The sequence below is a fragment of the Belonocnema kinseyi genome, chromosome 8 (assembly GCF_010883055.1).
Source record: "Belonocnema kinseyi isolate 2016_QV_RU_SX_M_011 chromosome 8, B_treatae_v1, whole genome shotgun sequence".
Classification (NCBI taxonomy): Eukaryota; Metazoa; Arthropoda; class Insecta; order Hymenoptera; family Cynipidae; genus Belonocnema; species Belonocnema kinseyi.
The window spans coordinates 62657159-62682565 of NC_046664.1; the positions used below are offsets into that span (position 1 = coordinate 62657159).

Below are 25407 nucleotides of genomic sequence, written 5' to 3' on the forward strand. Positions count from 1 at the left end.
TGTACACGAAAATACGAAACCTGGCGGCCACTAGACGAGGCTCTAGAGAGTTCGTATTTTCGTGTACAACGTTACCGGCTGATGCCGTTGGAATTGATTGTTCAAATATATTTTTTTACATCTTTTATTATTAATCTTTGTACTTAAACGTAGTTTTCTTTCGGCTTTTGCATTTCTCAAAGTTTGAGACCGATATTTTACGTATAAAAAAAGTTGGAACGTTCAAAAAAGTTGAGGTTCAGAAAAAAGATGAAATAATTTTCAGTGAAGTTCCTACCAAAATGCAGTATCTAAACGTACTTTATTGTACTCTAATACATTTCCCAAAGTTTCAGCTCGATATTTTATTTACAAAAAAAGTTCTGAGATTTAAAAAAACATTCAGTGAACTGAAAAACTGTGGTCGGTAATATAGGTATTTAGCTGTGTCACATGCCCTTAATAATTACAATTCAACAATTCAAAATTAAAAGTGTTACAAATTTTTAAAAATTCCACAGAAACTGTAGCCATTTTAAAGAATTTTTGAAAAAAACTCGTTCAATCTGACATTATTCCATATACATTAAGTCAATATAATTTCCCGTTTTTTCGACTTAGTGGCCAATAAATAAAATATCAAATAGTGTGCATTTTATACCTGTAATGTGTACTGGAGAATTTTTATTGGTCCGAGTGCAACTCGAAGACCGTCTACAGCATCCATGAAGGCCTGGACTAAATGTGGGGAGGTTTCGAAAACATTGGGCCAGACGTGATTTAGGAGATGTATTAACGCGTCCTCACATCCAAAACCGTAGACGCCAAGAGCCATGTGTTTGATAGCAGCACACGCCGTTTGTCTGTGTACTAGATCTCTGTAAAATAAAATACATACAAAATATGATTAATAGCAGTATTATCATTGTATTATCTATAGTAGTAACAGTATCTTTATATCCCTTAAAACAGGATGGCCGTTTTAATCACATACAAAAATTCCCGGCCATTTCCTGATTTTTTCCCGGTTCGCAAACATTTTTCACGATCACTGAAATGGAAAAATTCGAACTCTGAATCTAAAAAATGTCCCATTTGAAGTAATAAAAACTAAGCTTCAAATCGTTTTAAAAAACTTTAAGCTAGAAAAATTAAAAAATGAAGATTACATTTTTGTTATAAACTGAATAGGGTAAACAGGGGTATTGCCGACACTCTTCTAGTGAACGACACTGTGGAATGAAAATGCTTTTATTAGAATTTCAGAGATATAAAATAGATACTTGTAAATGAATAAATATTCTATAATCTATGCAATTTGTATTTCAATATTTATTCAGTACAAAATTACTGAATTTATGTTCATTAAATAACATTTTTGTTGCCACCTACAGGAGGACATGCTGACACTATAAAAATTAGTCATGTCGTTAATTTGAAAGTCCACTGAAAGTTAGAAGAAAAAGTATTTCTTATTTTGCAGTACTTTCAGAGGTTAGATTATTATGTTTTGCAATATAATGAAATAAATATTAGTCACAAATTTGAGTGGATTGGTTATATTTGAAATATTCTTATCATACCTTCAAAACCAGTGAACGACATACGTATCTCTTAGTGACCGACACCCAACAGAAGGAAGTTTTTAGGGTATAATACGCATTTTTTTAATGATGTCCGTGTTGCTATGATTGCTATTTGCTTTCTTTATTTCTATGCCATCGCATTTCAAGAGTTTTTGATGTTCAATATCTTTTTAATTGATTTTGGATTTCCGAACCTCAAAAATCAATCAACGACACCCTCGAATGAATTTGACAAATTCGTGAACTGACGAAATAAACATAACCACACAATATCGAAGGAATTCCTTTTCGCCAAAAACTTAGTCTTATCTTTTAAGAAAACCCATAATTATACAAAATGATGTTCATTATTATCTAAAGAAACTAAATTGCATAATATTTTTTACAAATAACTTTCTAATTTCTTTTAAATTCAAAATCAATAGCGGTGTCGTTCACTGAATTTGAATAAATTATTTAAAAATAAGTATAACAATAGTTTGGCAAAGAATAATTACATTACTGGGTACTGTCTGAAACGGAAAAAATCTGCCCTTTCAGATGAATTCAACTTCGTTACCAAAAAATAAGCATATAAATATTCTCCTTTTTCTAATTTTTTTTTAAGGTGTCGGTAATACCCATGTTTACCCTAATTCTTCAATTGAAAGTTAAATTATTTTCATTTTAAATAGTTTAAGAATACTTAAAAAACTACAGTTTATTTCAAAATATTGAATCATCTACATGTTTTGTTTTACATTCATTTTGAAGCTAATTTTTATTGTATCACAACAGCTTACGAGTATAAATTTTAAACAATTTCTTTTCGAATAGCAAGCCCTTGGAAGTTGTGATAAAAAAGTTGGAAAAATTTGAAAACATCCTATCTGTAGGCAAATCAGAATAAAAGTTAAATAAATACATATTTTGAGGAAATTACATAGAAACTTCATAATTATATATTTCATATATTTTACAAAAATATTTTTGTTACCAAAAATAATATTGAAATTGACTTCACTCTGGGCTTATTTTATACAGAATTTCGAAAACCATAAACCTTTTAAAGCGAAATTCATTTAGCTCTAGTATAATTAAAATTAAGAGAATTTATTCAGTCATAAAAAATAGGTGGCCTAAAACTTTTGCACGGCAGTGTAGGTCTCTTCAACACACTCGATTTTTTTCTAGGAATGATAGGTGTTGAATATTTATTATCCATCAAAATAAAACAATTTTACTTGTAATTTAATTTTGTTCTGAATAGAACTATTAAAATTGTAACATTCTAAGTTTAGTTTTTTGTTCACCATTTCAAGTTGACAGCTCAAATTTGTTATTTTAGATGTAATAAATTTTAGTTTTATATTGCTGAATTTAACTGTTTGTGATAAAAATTAAAATTTTCTTTCATTGAAATATCAACTATTAAATGTTTTGTTGATAATTCATCTATTTTGGTTGAGAATTTTCTTACTTGGTTAAACTTTTTTTGTTGAAAATTCCATCATTCTAATTGAAAATTCATCTATTTATTTTAAAATGTAACAATCGACAAGACATAGGAATCGAAATTGGAAATATGGCGATTTTTTTAAATTCTGATATTAGTATTAATTGAAATTATCTTAACCTCCAGAAATTAAAAAAAAAAAAACGAAAATGAAGAAAATTTAAAAACTCTGAAAAAATACATTTTTTCTCGACTGGATTACCAAGCTCCATATCTCTCAATTTTTAATTAATTATTATTTTTTAAGATCTAATATGCTATTTTTCCGTTGCAGCCATTTCGAATTCTTGCATCTTTTGTTTGACCCACGTTAATATATAGTTTCAGGTCCGGGACTACCTTAGTGATAAAATAGAGTCATACAATTTGTTAAGTATTAAAATTGAACTTCAATGTTTATTTAACATGTTATTATTTAGTCTATCAAAATTTCTATTTATTTATCGCCGGCTTCAGTCTTTCGTCTTTTTCTCATTTTTCGCTTAAATGCGAACTGAATTAATAAAACCAAATAGGAAAATCAAACTATTTCTGCTTGAAAATTAATTATTTTCGGTTGAAAAGCTTTTTCTAAAACTTTTTTTTTTAATTAGAAATTTTAGTATTTGGTTCAAAATTTAATTATTTTGTAGAGAATTTAACAGCTTTGTGAAAAAGTTATACTTCCTCGATAAAAATTCAACTTTTTCGTAAAAAAATAGTCTTCAACTTTAAATTTCATCAATTTTATTGAAATTATTTCTTTCTTGCCTCACAATTTTTTTAAATTGAAAATTCAATTATTTTTTTGAAAATTCATCTTTTTTGGTTTAAAAATTAATCTGTTTTGTTTTAAAATTAACTATTTTGTTGGAAATTCATATCTTCGGGTAGAGAATTAAAGTGTTTTTTTTTTTACAAAATTCGTATTTCAGGTAGAAAATTGAACTATTTACTTTAAAATTAATCTGTTTTAATTGAGGATAAAAGTATTTTGTTAAATATTCTTCTTTGCTGGTTACATCCAAAAGTTTTTTATTTTAAATTCAAAATGTACTTGATGTAATATCAACTATTGCGTTTTTCCTTGACAATTCATCTTTCAGGGTTAAAAATTAAACTTCTTTGTGGAAAGTTGAACTAAGTTCTCAAAAGTTAATTTTTTTGGTTAAAGATTCAAAATTTTCGTTGAAAATTCGTTTTTCCTTAGGCTCAAAATTAATTTTGAAATGCACAGATAAAATCTTTCTTTGTTGAAAATGCGTTCTTTTAATTTGAAAATGCATCTCATTTGTTAAAAAAAATGATCTGTTTTGATTAAAAAGGCAACTTTATGGTTCAAAATTAATCGGTTTCGGTTGAGGAATTAACTGTTTTGTTGGAAATTTGTTCTTTTTGGTTCAATTCAACTGTTTTTGATTAAAAATGCAAATTTCTTCCTTGCTTGAAAAAAAAAACTATTACCATTAAGCCAATTTTCCGGTATGTTGTTATTGGTCAAGATCACGGAGATATTATTTAAGCCAATGGGCGAAGAAGTTCAAAAGTATTTTTTCGAGCAAAAGTAGCGAAATAATGGAATTAGCCGAAAATTTTGAAAAAATAGTGCCCTTCAGTGTAGCTTTTTTCTCGAAATAGTAGCAAAATAGTGCGTTGAGTCCGAGGCGTCTGATTTTAATAAAAATATTTCCAAAATTTACCTGTCCATAAGAGCATCCTCTAGCAAAGGGCTGACAGCATAAATGTAATCTTTGCCCATTTCTCCGATATACTCGAACAAGAAAGACAAGGACTTGAGGACTCCATTTTGAACGTTGAGTTCAGGAACTCTATACTCATTCATCAAGGCAGGTAAAACTGTAAAGGGACTGCACGTTTCAGCGACAATGGCTATCGCCACAGTAGTACAGACTCGATTTTGACGTTCCTGGACCTTTAAATTGTTCAATAATGTTGCCAAGACATCGTGAGGTCCAATAGCCTTTGCAATGTAACCAAAGGTGTTGACAGTTGCTCGCCTAATGGCCTTCTTGTGGGCTTTTAGCAATTCCAAAAGCTCGAAACAAATTCGCATCCACTCTCGGGCTGATACATACTCTGGTCCTCGATCTGCTATCCTACCAACCAGGTCAATGCAATTCTCTTGGACCTTTTCGTGTCTGTTCTTCAAAATAGGCGTCAATCTAGGCAGCAAATCTTTTATGGGTGGCGTCATTTTTGTCATTCCAATGACATTCACAATTGCCTTTAAAGCTCCCAAAATACTTCCTAAAACTTCCGGGTACTCTTCACCCAAGTATTCATAAAGAACAACTCCCAAATGTCCCATAAGTTTTTCCTGCGAAAAAATTCAAACAAAATTATGAAGCAATGCAAAACAACTCATTCAGGGTTGCTACAGAAGACCGGTTTCAAAATTCCACGACTTTTCGAGAATTTTCAGGACTACTTTTTAAAATCTAATTAATTCTATTCAATTTGAATACATTTTACTGGTCGAAAACTAATTCACTTACAATTTATTGCACAATTCCAAAATAATGCAAGCCCCGGTGGAAAAAAATGTATACGACAAACTAAAACTTTCTATGAAAACGACAGATTTATAGGTGATTGTAGAAAATTGTAGATTTTTTAATAGTTTGACATAGAAAAAAACAAATTTGCATTGAAAGTAAAAAGTTGCCACGAAAAGTTATGAAAATATACAACAACACAAGTTTACAATTTGCAAAGGCTAGGTTTGGGTTTTCATCATTTTTAATAGGTGCTTTTGTAGAAAATTACGAATTTATATGAACAAAAAAAACGAGAATTTGCAAAAGCTATATTTGTAGTTTTTGAGAAGTTAAAAAAAAAAGATTACAAATTTCTATACATGATTATGAATAAACACTACTTTACAAGAAAGAAAAATCTACAGGTCTCCAAAATTAAGATTTAGTTTTTCATCATTTGTAAGGTTTTCTAAGTGGGCATAATCCTCGTTCAACTAGAACTGACACAGTATCAATATTTTCGAAATTTTAGGCGACACAGATTTAAAAACAGATCATTACGGGTTTCAAAAAACGTTTGATGTATGGTGCAAATTAAATCAAAACACACTACAACAAATTAGGCTGTAATCCTCCCTAAGAAAAACTAATTCCTTAAAGTGTAAGCTATTCTACAGATATACTTTTTCATAGTACAAATCCATTTAAGTATTTCGCATTTTTTAAATCAATCGAGACGAAATATGATTGCATATAATTTTACGAGTTTATTATAAATAATAACCTTTTTTCAGTCCCTGAAAATAATAACTAAATATGTAAAAATAGTGAATTAATTCATAAGGTCTATGAATTTGAATAATAATTAAAAGTGATTTTTATATTATCTTCCTATATTTAAAATTCAATGCATATTTCAAATATAAATATTTTGAATGACAGGTACGTATTTTCTAGACGAGTGAAAACTGTAGAAACAGGGAAGATAAAAAGATTTTTCACGAAAAAGGGTAATATATTCTTTTGAGTAAAATTAATGTATAAACTATAATAAATTCAATTTAAAAAGCTTTAAATTTCCTAATATTTCAAGTAAAAGTATTGCATCTTAAACAAAATAGATGAATTTGTCGACGAATAGATTATTGTTCAACTAAAATGATGAATCTTTAATTGGAATATTTTAATTTATTACAAAAAAAAGTGATTATTTAGCAAACGAGCTTATTTTTCAACCGAACAGTTGAATCTTCAATTAAAAATATGAGATCTAAAAAAACGCTACAAATGATATTTCAAGCAAAACAGATTTTAATTTAAACCAAAAACACTTAGTCAATCAAAAATACAAATTTTAAACAAGATACTTTTATCCTCAACCAAAGCAGATTAATTTTTAACTAAACAGTTGCAGTTTTAACCAAAAAGATTTATTTTCTACAAAAATAGTTGAATTTTCAACCAAAAAGATAAATTTTCTACGAAAAAATACAAACTTCCAACTAAAATTATGGAATATTCAAGAAGATAAGTTAAATTTTCAATTTGAAAAATTAATTTTTAACAGAAGAGCTTTACAGCTAAGTTTGTAAATCTAGTAACAAATACGATAAGAAAAAGTAGCCACTCGAAAAAATTCCCTGACTTGAAAAAAAAACCCTGACAATTCCAGCCGAGTATACACTAATTAGAGTTCTTAAATTCCCGAGAACTAAAGTTCAGGTTATATAACCGAGAGCATGACGGAATTTAGGAGAATTTAAAAGAATTTATGATTTTTAACAATATTTTTATTGTTGAATATAAATTACTTTCTACCTCAGACATATTCAAGAATTTAAAATATGCAAAGCAGTAGCTCGTTCATTATTTAACACTGTTAGACTGAAACTCTAACCTCAAAATTCAATTGCCTCACATTATAAGCGGAATAAAACAGTGTTTCATATACAAATTAAAAATTTTCAAATGCATTAATATATTTCCAACAAAAAAAAGTTTTTTCTACTTTAAAAGATAACTCTTTAACAAAATACTGGAATTTTTAACATAATAGTTTAATATTCTACTTAAAAAGACAAATTGCCAACGAAAAAGTGTCATAGTTTATATTTTAAATAAAAAGAATGAAATTTATACAACAAAAAATAGAATTTTAAAACCAAAAAGACGAATTTCCAACAAATAAAGATTTTTCACTCAAAAAATAAATAAAAGTTCATCTAAATTATTGAACCTTAAAACCAGAAGACAAATTTTCTTTACAAAAATTCATTTTTTCAAACAAAAAATATGACTGTTCAACAAAAAAATAATTTTCCACGAAACTGATGCGTTTTTACGCAAAAAGAAGGAAATTTCAAACTAAAAATTTTTTTTCTACAACAACAAAAAAATAAACCCAAATTTTAACTAACAAATATATGATAACTTTTCAACTTAAAATATAAATAACAAAACAAGTGATTTCTTAACAAAGCGATTCAACCGAATATTTTAAACAAATTAGTTGATTTATCAAGCACAAAGGAACGATTTTTAGCAAAAAAGGTGCATTTTCCTACAAAAATGAAATTTCTTCTATAACAGATGAAGTTTTAAATCAAAATGACAAATTTTCAAAAAAATATTTGAATTTTCTGTTGAAAAAGATTTTAGTCGAGTTTTCACGATCAAACTGCATTTTTTAAACAAGAAATCATTTTCTACCAAAAAAATTGTATTTGCAATCCAAAAAGACAAATTTTGAACCAAGAAGGATGCCTTTTTAACAGAATTGTTGAATTCTCTAGAAAAAAGTTGCATCTTTATAAAAAAATATGAAATTTATCTTAAAGCAGAAGAATTTTTCATTACAAAAAATTGAGTTTCCATTCAAAAAAGATTCCAGTTAACTCAGTAACATCAAAAATTGAATTTTTGTAACAAAAAAATAAGTTTCTAAAAAAAAAATTGAATTTTCAATCCAAAAAGACGAATTTTTTAAACCAAAAATTATGAACTTTTAACAAAATAGATCAATTCTCTACCAAATAGTTGAATTTTTATCCAAAAGAGATAAATTTTGTACTAAAACAGATGAATTTGTAATAAAAAAACAAATTTTTTTTATAAGCGGAACTTTCATCCAAGAAAATATTTCAGTTCATTTTTCAACACCAAAATATAAATTTTAAACAGAAAGTAAATTTTTTACGAAATAGTTAAGTTTTCAAGAAAATAGTATAGTAGCTTTATTACTAACCAAACAGTTGCATTTTTATCAAAAAAAGATTTAATTTTTGCTAAAACAGGTTAACTTTAAAATAAGAAAGACAAACTTTAAAAAAAAAAGAGTTGAATTTTCAACCGAAAAGTTAATGAAAAAATTCGATTTTCTATTAACCCATTAACGACCAAAGCTATCAATTTTATAACATGAGTTTTGACCGCAAAATTTATGGGTATAACAAAACAATAAATAGATCAAAAGTACTGTTCCTTAGGTTTTTGGATGAGCTAAATTCGAATCCTTGGCCAAAATTCAAATATTTTGACTTCAAAATTAAATATGGCAGTTTTCGTATACAAAAATAGTGCAAAATGTTTGATTTTTCATTTTTATAATTTTTTTAGGCATAAAACGCTTTAATATCTTAAAATTTCTTCAACCATCGGTGCACAAAATTCTTAAACTTTAACAAAAAAATTTTATATATACGTTTTTTTTTTTCTTTCAAAATGGTAGACAAAATGCAAAAATGTTCCAAAAACTTATTTTTTCCATCATCTTTGTTTTTCTCAAAAACTTGAAAGTTTAAAAAAAAGTTCCATGGAATAAAAATGTCTTAAAATTAACCATAGAACACTATGAATTTTTTAAAGATTTTTTAGAAAAAGAAGAAGTTTTAAAATATTAACGCGTTTTATGCCTGAAAAAAAAATTATAAAAATAAAAGATCAAACATTTTTCACTATTTTTGTATGCAAAAACCACCATATTTAATTTTGAAGTCAAAATATTCGAGTTTTGACGACGGATTCGAATTTAGCTCGCCCAAAAACATAAGGAAAAGTACTTTCGATCTATTTATTGTTTTGTTATACCCATAAATTTTGCGGTCAAACTTATGTTATAAAATTGATAGCTTTGGTCGTTAATGGGTTAATTAAAATAAATTCTCAAGAGTTTATTTCTTGGTTATATTCGTCGGTAATATTCTCAATCTCGTTATCGTTTTCAAAGTAATATAACCGGCTCAAAACTCTAACCCTAATAGATATATTTCCATAGACATTCTTAGAAACCAGGAAGTACTAAAAAAAGTCCTTTCTAGGTCTTCCAGGCCTAGTGGCAACTCTGCCATTCAGGGATTTTAATCATTTTCAAGTTATTCTTGCGAGAATTTTTACAATATATACCGATCGTTTTTCTCAATATTATTAAAAATTGGAATGAGACTAACGTTTGAGGCTCCTTAAATAACAGTACAAGAAAATGATAAAATTACCTCTTGACACGTTTTCATTACGACGGCGATACGGGAAATGAGATCAGCAGCTTGTTGTCGAACTTTGGCAGACTTGTTGTTCAATCGCCACAAGATAGTACCGCAAATTTGAGGAAGGTAGGGCTTCACTCTTTTGCTCAGTGTGTTGACGATCGTGCCAAATCCATTAAGCATAACTACGTCCTTTAAAAAAGATAGTAATTTACTTAAATGTAATCATTAATAAACTCAATTTGTAAATTGTCAATATTAAAGCTTGTCAAACATACTTGTTGAGAATATTAATTATTAAAAAAAAAGGTTGGAAAGTTAATTTACCTCCGTGGTTTGTTCTTGGAAAGCGTAGAGAATACCATCAATGAGTTGTTCCTCCAGACGAGAATCAACATCCGCTGCTCCCAAGTTACCCATAATTTTCTCTATGGTTTCCATAACCATTTTCCTGTACTGCTCATTTTCATCCTTCAAATCGTCCACTACTCGGTTGATGATTTCTTGGGCGCCTACTTTGTTTGCGATTTCGACAGTTGTATCGACTAACTGGAACACAAAAACTCAAGTTTTAAACAAATCCGTTCTAAACATTATTAAATGTTACAAAATAAGAATTACTTATCAATAAATTAATTTACCTGTCTGTAATTTCGTCTATCGAGGGCCATCCTGTGGTTCCAGAAGTTCTTGAAGAAGTGGGGAAGGATTTCGTCCTTGATGTATTGCGATTCCACACCATCCGTTCCACAACATTGTTTAACGACCTGTTAACACATAAGTGAGATAAATTACAAACTTCGATATTAAATATTCGACCACAATATTACGAGGGCTTTACCTATCGACTTTAGGTCCCAATTTTGAAATTCCCTGATCAATTTTTCATTTTCTCTGATTGTCATACATTTTTTCTTTTAGATATAAAAAAAATCCTATACCTAGTAGATCAATAATGTTAATGCTAAAAAAAAGGATTGTTTCTTTCCCTCTTTGAGGGATCCCAAAATCCGCCCCTTTTTTGCGCCCAACGTAGTTTTTGAAGGAAAGAACATAAATCGACGCAACAAAGTTCAAAATAATCGTCAATGCATGCTGTAACCAAATTTGTCATTAGTTTCCCCGAAAACTACCCCTACCAGGGGGTGGAAACTTCGCCAGTTCCATGAGTGAGTATAATTGAGGTATAAATACTGTTATGATGGAGGACTATTAGACACTATTTAACCGACTTCCATGGTACCGGTGTCGCTTCCACCCCCTGATAGGGGTATTTTTCGTGATTTTAGGGGTTGAAATGGTGCTAAGTAAGAATAATGAACGAAGTTATTATACATTGTATAAGTACTTTCCACCCCCTAATAGGAGTAGTTTTCTGGTTTTCAAGGGTTGAAATGATTCTAAATAATTTAGAATTAAGTTAGTTATTATACATTTGACACTAACTGATTTTACCTATAGAAAAAAAATTAAAACATATTTTAGCAATTTTCTTGTTTATAACGTATTTCCCACCCCCTCATAGAGGTAGTACCTCGATTTTCAAGAGTCGGAGCGTCACTAAGTAAGTATAATTGAAGTACATATTATACTGTTAAGATAAAAAACAATTAGACACGATTTCACCTACTTTCACGGTACCGGTGTAATTTCCACCCCCTGATAGGGGTAGTTTTTGGTTTTCAGGTAAATTAATGACAAACCCGGTTACAGCAAGCATGGACGATAATTTTGGGCTTTGTTGCGACAATTTAGGTTCTTTCCTTCAAAAGCTACGTTGGGCGCAAAAAAGGGGCGGATTTTCGGCTTATTTTGGGGACCCTCTTTATCTTAAAGACTTATAGTCACAACAGTCATACAGAATATTTGAATTTTCAACCAAAAAGATGAATTTTTAGACAAAATAGGTAATTTTCTACCGAGAAAGATGAATTTTCAACAAAATACATGAACTTTCAACTAAAAAATAATTTAAGTTAAAAAGTTATTTCAAAAAAACAAAAATGCATTTTCAGAAAAGTAATAAAAATTTCAATCAAGGAACTGCATGTGTAACGATGCAGAATAATTTTCTGCTAAAAAAGAGAAATCTTAAAAAAAAAAATACAAGAATTTTCAACCACATAGTTGAGTCTTCAACTCAAAAAGATAAATTTTCAACCAAAAATAGAATAATTCATTTTTCAGTTAAAACAACTAATGTTCAACCAAAAATAAAAAAGAATTTTTAACTAGAGATGAATCTTCAACCGAAATAATTTATTTCTCAACGAAAACTATAATAGTTGATATTTCCACACAAAAATATTATTTTAAATCAAAACCAATTGAGTTACACTAAAAAATATGAATCTTCAACAAACTAGTTTAAAATATGAATTTTTAACGTAAAAAAAATTAATTTTAAACACAATTGTTCAACTTTAAAGCAAAAAAAGGAAGAATATTCTACCTAAATAATATAATTTTCAACCCAAAAAAGGTATCTTTTAAACAAAATAAATGAATTTTCAATTAAAGAAGATAAAGTTGCAAGCAAAAGTGGAATAATTAAATGTTTAGTTAAAACAACTAATTTGCAAAAAAAGGAGTTTTCAGCAAAATAGTTAAATTTTCAACCAAAGAAATTAATCTTCAACCAAAATAATTAATTTCTCAACAAAAACTGTAATAGTTGATATTGCCATTAAAAAGTATTATAATTTGTAATCAAAATAAGTTGATTTCAACTAAAAAATACGAATCTTCGACAAATTAGTTCAATCATCAACCGAAACAAATTATTTTCGAACCAAAAAGAGGAATTTTCAACAAAAGAGTTGAATGTTCTACCGAAAAAAATATTTTCCAGACAAAAAAGCAAAAAATGTAAAAAAAAATTGTAAACTTTTAAGCCAGACAAAAAAATGCATTTTTTTACAAAACAGTCAAGTTCTTAACACTAAAATAAGAATTTTTAACAAAAATTTAATTTCAAAGAAAAAAATAATAATTGAATTTTCAACCCAAAAAACGATTTTTCTACCTAACAAAACAGTTGAATTTTCAACCAAGAAAGATTTTTCAAACGATAAGGAAAAAAATATCATTAAAAATGTAGAACTTTCAAGCCAAACGTCGTTTCTAACAATAAAAAAAAAAACTAATTTTCGACAAAATAGTTCAATTGTCAACCAAAGATATTATTTTTAATTAAAATAATAAATATATAACTGAAAAATTAATATTCAATTAAAACGGTGAAGTCATCAACCAAAGAGATCAATGTTCTACCCGAAAATACATTTTCAATAAAACCAAAAAGATGAAGTTTCATCTAATGAAATTATTTGTCTAAAAAAAAGACGAATTTTGAATAAAATAGTAAAATTTTCAACTAAATAAGATAATTTTTCAACAAAATAATACAATTTGTATTCGCAAGATGAATTCTCAACAAAAAAATCTAATTTCATCAAGGTTCTAGGCTTATTTAATAAACAAAACTGATTATATGTTCATTCTCTAAGTTTATAAAATTTTAGTTAGTTTGTTTGGATGAAGGGTCAGATCAAATCCTACGATATTTTATACAACAGGAGGGAGATAATTTGAAACGAATCTTTATTATCGAAAATTCCCTGACTCTTTATCAATGGTTTCCATGACCAGTTTTAAATTCCTTGACTTTCTGAAATAGTCTGACCAGTAGCAACCCTGCAATGGTTATACTGATTTACAACATTCCAAAATATTTTCAAATATTTCCGAACATTTCAATGATTTGACAAAGATTTCACGAAGACATGTACACTAGATATCAAGAGTCATCAACCCCTCATAATATTATTAACGTTATATTTTCTAGACTTACCTTCAATACAATTTTCTTCATTTCTTCATCAGGCGATTGGAATTCACGAATAAGAATCAACATTACTTCTCGAGTATAATAATTAGCATATTCAGCATCCATCAAAGGAATGAGATAACCAATAGCTTTCAAAAAAGCGGCAAGACCTTTTCCTCGGTGAGTTCGAATACCTTTCCAAAGCGGTTTCAGAACCGAATCAAAGCTTTCGATACCGTAGGGCGTCGCAGCTTCAGCTAGAGCGGCAATTGCCAAGGCTGTGATGGTTCGAACTTTCTGCTGCTCATCGACTAATCCATGCTCAATAATTTCCACCAAGCTCTTCAAATGCGGCAGGATTGCACATCCCATGAGAATGGCGATTTGTTGGACAATTTTAATACCCGTATGTCGTGCTTGCCAAGACTTTTTGCTCCGACAGACAGCTTTTAAGAAGGGCAAAAGTGAGGGGATTCCTAGAGCTGAAGCTACTACCGCAAAGGCTCTCGCTGTCGTGTTACGCACGTATTCATCGATGTTGTCAATATCGGGTCTCATCGTCGAAATCATAGTGGCCAAACCAGCAGCTTTTGCCAAATTGGAAATGATTTCTCTGCCCTCCACTCTCGCATAATAGTCTTCGTCGATCAGCAGTGGTTCAATCACGACCAAGATCTTATGGACATAAGGCCTCACGAGATCATCCAACTTGTAAAGAATACGATCAATAACTTTCACGAGAAGATGCCTCTCCTGATCTTCCAGTGTCGGAGACATCAAAAGTGGGAGAATTTGATTAAAAAGGGGCCCTGCTCCAAACTCCCTTGCCTTGTCAGTGATCTGTCGGAGTGCGGCTTTTCGCATTGGTGGCGTGCCATTCTTGATTTTCAAAAGCAGCTTCATAATCTTCCGTTCTTTCTGATCTTCCGGACTAAGGGTTTCTTCGTCAACGTCCACCAACAATTTATCGAAGTATTGTGCATCTTCTGGCTTCATGAAAGGCAGATTGCCCTTGGGCTGGTTTTCAATGTACTTGGCGTTTCTGTCCTCCTGCTGCATGAAGAAGCCCTGAGGAGTGCCGGAGATGGGAGTTGGGGTCGCGGTCAATTTTCTCGCAGGAGTTCGAATCGGCTGGTAACTAGCGGGTGCTGTAAGCACTTTATACCCAGGCGGGAACATCGCATCCAATTCCTCGTCTCCCAAAATCCTGTTGCGTTCGTCAATCTCACGCTCCCAACGATAGGCTTGCAGTTGCTCTGGAGTCATGGACATCAGATGTCCGGGTGTTGGAGTTGCCATACCCATGGCTTTAGGACCTGTTGGAGTTACTCCACTAGGTGTCATCATCGAAGACTGGTGAGGAGTTCCAAGTGGAGTTGCTGGCGTTTGTGGTGTCATCGAGCCAGGAGTTTGATTAGATGGAGTTTCGTCCCATCGACTACGACGTTTACTGGCTGATGGGGTAGGTGTTTCTTGGATCAAATCGCCGGAAACTCGGTCGGCTCTAGGAGTTTCTGCCCACCCGCTGCCGTGACCAGGTGTTTCTGCGGAAACATTTACCAATTTATGCTAAGCATTACGATTTGCAAGTAATAATACAACTGATTTATTATTGAATGATGCATACCTCTTTCGGTTTTAGGTGTTTCATCCCAACGATTTCTACGACTGGACATATTCTTGTCGTGAGAGGGAGTTTCCCTTCCAGGAGTAACGGCACCGGGAGTTGCATGTCCAGGTGTAGCTTCCCACATCCTCGTACTGACACCTGGAGTTGCTCCAGGAGTTTCACCGCCTTTGCCATGTCCTGGTGTCTCGTCCCACCTAATAGCAGCTGGCGTAACCTAAAATAAAAGTAAATATTTAATTTATGTCTTGCTGCAATCGACAGTAATAAATAATACTAATAATATTATATAATTATTCATTTTTTGAATTTGTTACTAAAGTCTATGGATTTAAATAATAATTAAATAAAACTCAATATTATTTTATCTTAATATGCTTAAAATTCTGCAAATGTTTAACATATTATTATTTTGAGGGCAAGATATTTTCCAGATGAAATAAGGAGATTTTTCACGTACATTAAGATACATATTCTCTCAAGAAAAAAATAATATGAGTGCTGTATTAAATTTAAAGCGCTTCAATTCTGAACATTTCAAGTAAAAATATTACATTTTCAACCAAATAATTAAATTTTCAACTGAGAAAGATGAATTTGCAATCCAGTATGAATCCACAACTAAGAAAGACAAATTTGCAACCAAAAATGGAAAAGATAAATTCGCTGTTAAAAAATTAATTTTCATTCCGAAAAAAAAGGTTTAAGAAATTATTCAGACTTTTAACCAATGCGTCAAATAGATGAATTTTTAACCAAGAAGATTAATTTTCAACTAAAAAGAAGAAGTTTACAAAATACATGCCTTTTCACCTAAAATGATGCAACATTCAACTGCATTATTTAAATTTTCAATTTAAAAAAATCATTTGAAAAAAAGAAGAATTTTCAACATAACATTTACTTTTCAAGTGAAATAGTTAAATTCGTAATTAAAAAAATAAAATTTTAACCAAAAGACAACAGATTTTCAAGCAATTAGTTAAATTTTTAACCAGAGATGATTTTTTAATTGAAATTACGAATTTTCAACCAACAAGATGAATTTTTGACCAAGGATATTAATTTTCTACCAAATAAGAAAACTTTCGACAAAATAAATGAATTTTTAACTAAAATGATGGATTATTCAACTGAATTAGTTCAATTTTAAATTAATAAAATTGATTTTCAACTAATGCATTCGATATTTCTGCAAAATAGTCCAATTTTTGGCTGGAATATTTTAGTTTGTTAGTTAGAAAATTAATTTTCAACAAAAAAAAAGAATTTTCGACCAAGGAGATTAATTTTCTACCAAAAATGAAAAATTTGACAAATTACAAGAATTTTTAACTAAACGGATGAATTTTTAACTAAAATAATGGATTATTCAACTGGATTAATTAAATTTTCAATTGATAAAGTTGATTTTCAACTAATGCATTCGAATTATCTGCAAAATAATCGAATTTTTGTCTGGAATATTTTAGTTTGTCAATTACAATATTAATTTTAAACAAATAAAAAAAAGAATTTTCGACCAAGAATATTAATTTTCAACCAAAAATGAAAAATTTGATAAATTACATGAATTTTTAACTAAAGGGGTTAATTTTTAACTAAAATAATGGATTATTCAACTGAATTAATTAAATGTTCAATTAATAAAATTGATTTTTAATTAATGCATTCGAATAAATTGAAAAATAGTGAAATATTTTAGTTTGCCAGTTAAAAAATAAATTTCCTTCAAAAAAAACCAAAAAAATAATAATTTTTGATCAAGGAGATTAATTTTCTACCAAAAATGAAAAATTTGTGAAATTACATGAATTTTTAACTGAAGGGATGAATTGTTAACTAAAATAATGGATTATTCAACTGGATTAATGAAATTTTCAATTAATAAAATGGATTTTCAAATAATGAAAATGAATTTTCTGCAAAATAGTCAAATTTTTGGCGGGAATATTTTAGTTTTTCAGTCAAAAAATGATTTTTTAACCAAAAAAAAAAAGAATTTTCAACAAGATTGTTCAATTTTCAACTAAACTTCGCCGTGCAGTTTTATCTCTTACATCTGCATTATCCCACGAAGTAGGGGTTGCTACGGTGCTGGCAGGTTTCTTAGGAGTAGGAGTGTCATCCGTCTGATCCCATCTACCTCGCTTTTTCGGTGGTGGCTTGGATTCTCCGTTTGACTTCAAAGTACCATCCCTTGCCTTTTCTACCAATTTTCTTCTTATCTGAAGAATTAAGGAAAAATATCAGAAAAATGTATTTATTTTTACTGTTGAAAGACAGAATGAAATAAATAAAATTTATTCACGTACTTCCTTTTCCTCTCCTTTGAGCTGCTGCTCTCTCATAATCTCCGTGTAAGTCCTCGAGCCAACATCCGGAGTTTTGCCACCTGCAACCAGGAATCAAACGTCACGCAAAGCGCAACTGTTAGTTATTTGTTTAGAAAGTATTACGATTCTATTGAACTGTTGATGACCTAATCGATTTCAAGTAATATTTATATTATGCTCTCAGAATATTCAAACATATTCCGAGAAAAGCTACTGAATTCACTCCGGTTTCCTACCCGCATGAAAGAAATAAGGTAGTTTCTTATTTATTTAGAGCAAGAACAAGGAAAAAAATGGAGAGATGCAGGTAGGAGTGTTGCACCAGTAGCTAGCATATATGATACGTACGTGAAGATTGGTTGCCATAGGGAGCATTGTCCTGCTCATGTCATCCACATCGAAAAATACTTTAGCCATCTAAAAATCAACTCATTCTCGTTATTAATAATATTTGCATTCAAACCACTCATACTATTCATTTGAAAGAACACGTTCTGAAAAACCTGTCTGATATGATAGAACCTTTTCAATTATCACAAATTAATATCGATTAACTTATATTTTCAATCTAATTATAAAGTGAATTTTTGAAAACTTGTAAATATTGAAGTATTTCAGAAGGAAAAGGACATAAAAAGTTCATCTCATCATTTGGTGAACAGATTTTTAGAATAGAGTTTTACATCTCAGTATCGCTTGACCTTTGATATAGTATCCTGGGTAAGCTGATGATTCCAAATGTGCAGACCGCCACTAAGATTGGAAAAAAACGGTAAAATTAGTATGAGCTCGAACAAACGCATTCATTCACTTCATTCAATCCAGTTTTACAACAACAAAAAATCCAGCTACCATTAGCTATTTGTGGTTCTACTCACTATTTTCGTAAACGCAATGAAAACAGATATTTACAATGATTTACAACTACAGAAATTTAACTGATAGACGAGAAAAAAAAAGAAAAAAAAGCCTGTTGCTAAATTAGCTTTCTTAAAAACTAACGGATTCGGGTGCACGTCTTTCTACATATGAAAAATAACCTGATCTACATGACATTATAGAGATAATTTGCAAATTTATAACTAAAACAAATTTTATTCTATAGGCGCACGTAAAATAAGACAAATGAGGATTTTCGATTGGTTGGAGGCATTTGATTCAGTATTAAAATTAACATGCGAATGATTTTTAATAAAGCGTTATATCGAGAATAAAAGTGTGTATCAATGTTTTAGCAAAAAGTCATGGTAAATCAAAATTTTACTTATATTTTAAATGAGGTTCAATGATAGTTTTCAAATGAAGTAAATGTGAAAAGTGATTTTTAACTCTATGTTGTCTGCATCACGTAGGCATCTCACTGAAAATGAACTTCATTGGAAAAGTGTATACAAGAAGTAAAATAAATTATTTAGACAAAAAGAATTGCAACATGTGGATATGTGTGTGGAAATCATGGAGTGAAAATGTATAGTTCGTGATTTTCAGAAGAAAGTTAGCCCATGACAGCAAACAATTTGATTTAATTTACACTATTCTATACAAATACTTGATTTATAATCTATCATAAATTCCTATTTTTATACGTTAAACATGACTTTATCAGAGTGTCTACCCTACGGATGATTTTAAATTCCAGATCAACTTTTCGTTCCCTGTTCCATATCAGAATCATATCAGAGTGTCTACTCAAATCCTGGAAGAAAATTCCCTGATAATTCCAGGCTTTTTTCAGGCAACTTGTATTACAAGATATTCTTAAATATAAAAGTATCATTGATCAATTAAATAATTAAATGATAATACAAATATAACAATTAATTTTTCGATTTTTTTACTAAAGTACCAACTAGTTGAATTTTTAAGTAGACATGTCATTTCTCAACTAAACATGGAATAGTTAAATTATTATTTAAAATAATTAATTTTCCACACAAAAAAAAAACAATTTTTAACCAAAGTGATGAATTTTTGACTAAAAAGATGCATTTTTAAACAAGAAGAACTATTTTCACCAAAAAGACGAATTTGCCGACAAAAAGAGATCAATTGTCAATCAAAAAGATCCATTTTCAAATGAAATGATAGAATATTCAATTAGAATAGTTCAATTTTTAGTTTTAAAAAAAGTTTTAAACAAAAGACATTATTTTCAACGAAAAAGATGAATTTTCAAACAAAAAATCAATTTTCAACCAAAAATAAAAAAATTTTTTAATTAAAAAAAAAATTGATTTTCAACCCAACTTATGAATTTTTAACCAAAATAGTGAATCTTCAACTGGGATAATTTATTTTCAAAAACAAAAATACGAATTTTCTACTAAAAAATTACTCTGTAATTGGAATACTTGATTTTTTCCCCAAAAAGATAAATTTTCAGTTAAAACCCTAGAGTTCAGCAAAAGAGATGAAATTTCAACTAAAATGATGGAATATTCAATTTTAATAGTTATTTAGATTGTCAGTAAAAAAAATCTCAAAACTAAAAAAAAAAAAGGATTTTCAAGAAATAAGTTAAATTTTCATTAAAAGTGAGGAATTTTCAACTAAAATTATGTATATTCAACTGGAATAGTTAAATTTTAAATAAAAAAAAAATTAATTTTCAAAAAAATAGACGAATTTTGAACTAAAATTATGGAATATTCAATTGAAATAGTTATTTACATTTTCAGTTAAAAAAAATAATTATCAAACAAAAAACCTGAATTTTAAACCAAATATTTAAAGTTTCAACTGTAATAGTTACATTTTTACTAAAAAAAATTAATTTTCAGCCAAGGAAATTACGAAGTTTTAACCAAAGAGATGAATTTTCAATGAAAATGTAATTACATTTTCATTCCAAGAAAGATGAATTCTGAACGAAAAATGTATTAGTTGGTACTTCAACCAAAACAAGATTTTAATTTTTAATAAAAAACACTTGCCTTAAAACAAAAAAGATAACTTTTCCAAATAAGCTGTATTTGCAACTATGAAATATTTTTCTGTCAAGAGAGAAAACAAAATGCATGCATTTTTAATCAAAAATAGAATCGTTAAATTTTCAGTTGAACGAATTAATTTCAAACCAAATAAAACACAAAATTTCAACAAAATAGTTAAAATCAGTAATATAAAGCTTCTTTTACAGATGATGAATAATTGTTATTCAATTTGATATTTTAAATTAAATACGCTCGCGAAAAATTCCCGGCTCTCTAACAAAATCCCCTTATCCATCAGGTTTTTCCAGGTATATTTAAATTTCTAGAGAATTCCAGGTTTTCCAGGTAGGGTAGACATCCTGCATACTTCTTTTCAAAAACTCCCTGTTCAAAGTCAGAAATACAATAATTCTTTCAGATAATTGCCTTTTCCAATACAGAATTACAGATATCCCTACCAAAATATTATGTTTCAAATCATACTTACAGTTTTAATATTATTATTAAAAATCCCGGTTACTGAATCAAATTCCCGGTCATTTCCCGGTCAAGTAGACACCCTGGTTATTTTAGAATGCATGATACTTTGAACACATTGAAATTATAGAACTGATTGGAATTGCATTAACCAATTGAATTGGCTACAACCCATCCATACAGTAAAATTGACAAGAACCGTCACTTCCGGAGCGTAGGGAATAGCCAGATAAATTTAATGATTTAATTTCCATCGCAAAAAATTTTCATTTTTACTTCACTTGCAATGTGTAACTAAAACAATTTTACGAAATGATAAACAACGATGTGTAGCGGTACTCATTGCTAGATACATTTCGGCTAAGCAAAATTGAGCTCCTTTGTCAAAAAAATATCAGATTTGTAAAATGAGTAAGATGAAGACTTGTAAATGGAAAGGAAAACCGAATTTAACTTTAGGTTTTGAAGATTGTCGGCTTTTAAACCAGGAAGCTCAATTTATGTAACCAGAAAATACGTAAGAACGTAAATTTACCTTCTTAATAAAAAAAAAAAAGTTTAAAAAATAATACCAACCTTCAGCAAAAGGATCAATTCGGTCTGGAGAGATGACCATGAGACGCTTCTTCGCCCTATAATCGTCTTCTCTGTCGATAATTTTAGCTGGTCTTCTGTCGCCAAAAGGATCATAATCCTTTTGACTCTGAAAAATAAATAAATGTATCAGTAACAGAAAAATCTCAACATTTTGCACATATTTTTACTATCTCAATACAGATTTCACAGCCCTAAATGCTTTAAAACAGGGGAAATAAGCTGATTTTTCAAGTTTACTTTCCACAAAAATATTTTTGTTTTTAACCAAATAGTTGAATTGCCAAGCAAAGTAGACGGATTACAAACAACATAGAAATAAAAAAGCCAACATTTAAAATAGTATTAAAATAAAATAGCCAAAAAGACGAATTTGTTAGAAGAAAGTTGAATTTTTAATCTAAAAGGACGATTTTTCTATTCAAAAAGACATAGTTCAAAAAAATAATTACATTTTTGACCAAAAACACTTTAAAAAATAATAACATTTTCAACACAATAATTCAACTTTCAGCAAGATAATTGATATTTTAACCAAAGATTTCAATTTTCAAATAAAAAAGCTATAATAATTCAAAAATTATAATAGTTAAAGTTGCAGTTGAAAAATTAATTTTCAACAAAATGGTCACATTTTCAATTTAAAAGATGAATTCTCAAAAAATGTAATAGATGATATTTTATCGAAAAAAGATTTTAATTTTAAATAAAAAACCGCCGAATTCAACCAAAAGACGAATTAAAATACAATAATTAAATACTCACACAAAACAGATTATTATTACTATTATTATTATTATTATTATTATTAAACAGTTGTATTTTTAACCAAATTGTTCAATTTTCAGGAGAAAAATCCGAATTTTATAATTTCCATCCCGAAAATATGAATTTTCAAAAAAAAAGTATACTTTCAGTTCAATTTTCAACCATATAGTTCAATCTTCATCTAAAAAGAGAAATTCTCAATAAAAAATGTGATATTGGAAGTTTCTAATAAAAAAAGAGTAATCTCCAACCAAAAAGAAACAAATTTTCAACAAAATAGATCAATCTTCAACAAATGAAATAAGTTTTTAACCAAATATTCAAATTTTCAACCAAGTAGTTGAATTTTTTACGAACAAATATAAATTTTTAATGGAAAATGTAATAGTTGAATTTTCAACCCCAGAAGATCAATTTTCAGCCAAAATGGAAGTTAAATTTTCAGTTTAAAAAATTCGTTTTTAAGAAAATACTTAAATCTTAAAGCGAAAAGAATGATAAAATAAGTCTTTAACAAAGTAGTTCAAGTCTCAACCAAATAATTGCATTTTCAACAACAAAAAAGTGAGTTTTCAACAAAATAATTCAATTTTCAATCAAATAGTAGAATTTTGAACATAAAAAGGTAAATTCTAAACCAAAAATATAGAAAAACATTTGAATTCGAAAAAAAATATTAGCCCAAAATATTTGGATTTTCTTATTGAGTCCTATTAGTTCAGTTCGTATTTAAACGAAAAAAAAAAACGAGGAAAAAAAGAGTACGTTTCGTGAAAAAATGAATTCTTTAAAAAGGGGAAAGGGGGAAGAGCGTTCCCCATTAATATGAAAATTACCTGAGCGACATCATTGAGTGCAGAAGCAGGAGCAGTGTAACCTGGTCTGTTTCTGCTGAAAGTGTTCACTTCTGGTTCCTCCTCCTGTAAATAAAAAACAAGGATTCTAACTGCCTATGCCTTATTTCTCGAAACTTAAAGTTATTTTACATCTCAAATTTGAAATTTCGAAAATTATATATATATACAAATAATCCATTTTACCAAGAAAAAAGATAGAAAATCTTGTGTGAATTTAGAAACATTCACAATTTTTTTTAACTCTAGTAGCGTTTGTTACCGGAAATCGACATTTTTAAAGAAAAATAATACTTTAAAGGTTCCTAATTTTTAAAAAATTTTTAGGTTACACTAGCGTTTTGCATCTAAATTTTATACTTTTTCTTGGAATTAGATTTTAGGAAAAAATAATTAGGTTTCAGAAAAAAGATGTTTTGTGGGTGAACAATTGAAGGTTAAGCTAGCGGTTTTTAATATAGATTTCAAAGAAGATTTACAATTTTGGCACAATTGATTCTTAACGTTATGTTAGAATTTTTCGTCAATAATTATTCTTATTTAAAAAGATTAGTCTTCCAAGAATAGTTACAATTTTTAAAAACTTGAGCTTACTCACTTTAGTTTGAAGTAATAAAATTTACAAGCTTCAAATTCAGAGTATGCTAGTATTTTCGTTTAAGAAAGTTACATTTTTATTTAAAAATCAGTAGTTTTTTCAAACAATTTTTAGTTAAATTGAAGTTTTTAATCGAATAATTGGTATTTTTAAACAAAAATCTTTATAATTTAATTTTCTTGAATTTTCCACAGGTTGAAATTCAATCTTTGAAAATTAAACTGTTTAAAAATAATGAAAATTGACATTTCTATTAGGAACTGATGAAACATCAAGAATAAGTGAATTTTATATTTTTTTAAATGTAATATTTACATTTTTTTTTAATTCAATCCACAAAAAAATGGAAGTCGAATTTTTCGAGAAGAAATAGATACTATAAATAAATTAACAAAATTTTGCTTTGATATTAATTTTATATTTCAATTTGAAAATTGCGCGAGGCAAAAAGATAATCACGCACGTATGTTTTCTAGCCTGATAAAAATCCTTAAAAATTTTGTAACGATACTTACATCTAACTCATCATCGGCTGGAATATACGTGTATATATTTCCAAATTTATTCTTGTCGTAAATTTCTGGATCGTAATACCCAGTCTGTCCCAACCCGACTTGATCAATTTCTCCTGAGTGTTCATTGTCCTGTTCTTTTTGTTCTCTTCGCTTTGACTGAAGTTCACGGATTTGGGCTTCGATGTCTGAAAAAAACAATAAAATCATGACAAAATGCTATACTACGGGACTCAAACTGTAACATTTATAATGCTCTTCGATTGTTTCCAGAAAATTTCAAATGTTTTCCATTTTCATCCAGAAAAATATGTCAATCATATTTTGTTAATTTTCGAAAGCGGTAAATTTTGTCGGTAAATTGCCTCACTATTCGTAACGATTGGTAGTATTTTACTCTGTCTAACATAAAAAGACAACTATTGGCCTGTAAATATACACGTATCATGCTTTATGTACATTTTCTATATTCACGACCTACTTCTTATACACAATCGTTGAATTTGGCAACGTATACGGTCGACTTTTTACTTTTAAAGACCTTCACTTTCTTGTCGATTTATTTTATTTTACGAAAACAAAATTTTTAAAAGCAATACAGTTTCGTGCAATCAATGAATGAGAAAAACATTGTATAGATTTTGGCCTTCACATTTTTGAACATAACCGTTTTCGCAATAAAAGATGCTAATGAACATGAAACATTTGCTTGTGCACAATTCGCGCCTGTTAGTTACAATACAAGCTCGACACGTATCAATCTAACAATAACCAAATAATCTTAATGTTATAAACGTCAAGTTAAATAACGCATTAAACCTATTAAAACTTACCTTCATGCGTCCGTGGAATGGAGTCCAT

General features: G+C 29.0%; 1 protein-coding gene across 2 annotated transcripts in view; it reads right to left on the reverse strand.

Annotated features, from left to right (window-relative positions):
- The window catches only part of LOC117177751 (splicing factor 3B subunit 1), a 29103-nt gene extending 3696 nt beyond the window's left edge, over positions 1 to 25407 (reverse strand). Inside the window, exons 1-13 of one of the 2 annotated variants that reach the window (XM_033368657.1) lie at positions 25380 to 25407; positions 24550 to 24734; positions 23419 to 23502; positions 21797 to 21923; positions 17790 to 17869; positions 17535 to 17702; positions 15475 to 15691; positions 13872 to 15391; positions 10660 to 10785; positions 10346 to 10567; positions 10028 to 10210; positions 4740 to 5377; positions 641 to 857 (exon numbers count right to left, since the gene is read on the reverse strand). In XM_033368657.1, the coding sequence (XP_033224548.1) occupies positions 641 to 857; positions 4740 to 5377; positions 10028 to 10210; positions 10346 to 10567; positions 10660 to 10785; positions 13872 to 15391; positions 15475 to 15691; positions 17535 to 17702; positions 17790 to 17869; positions 21797 to 21923; positions 23419 to 23502; positions 24550 to 24734; positions 25380 to 25407 (3795 nt within the window). Of the gene's footprint in view, positions 1 to 640; positions 858 to 4739; positions 5378 to 10027; positions 10211 to 10345; positions 10568 to 10659; positions 10786 to 13871; positions 15392 to 15474; positions 15692 to 17534; positions 17703 to 17789; positions 17870 to 18158; positions 18430 to 21796; positions 21924 to 23418; positions 23503 to 24549; positions 24735 to 25379 lie in introns of those variants that run through there. The other variant, XM_033368658.1, reaches the window with a different exon arrangement.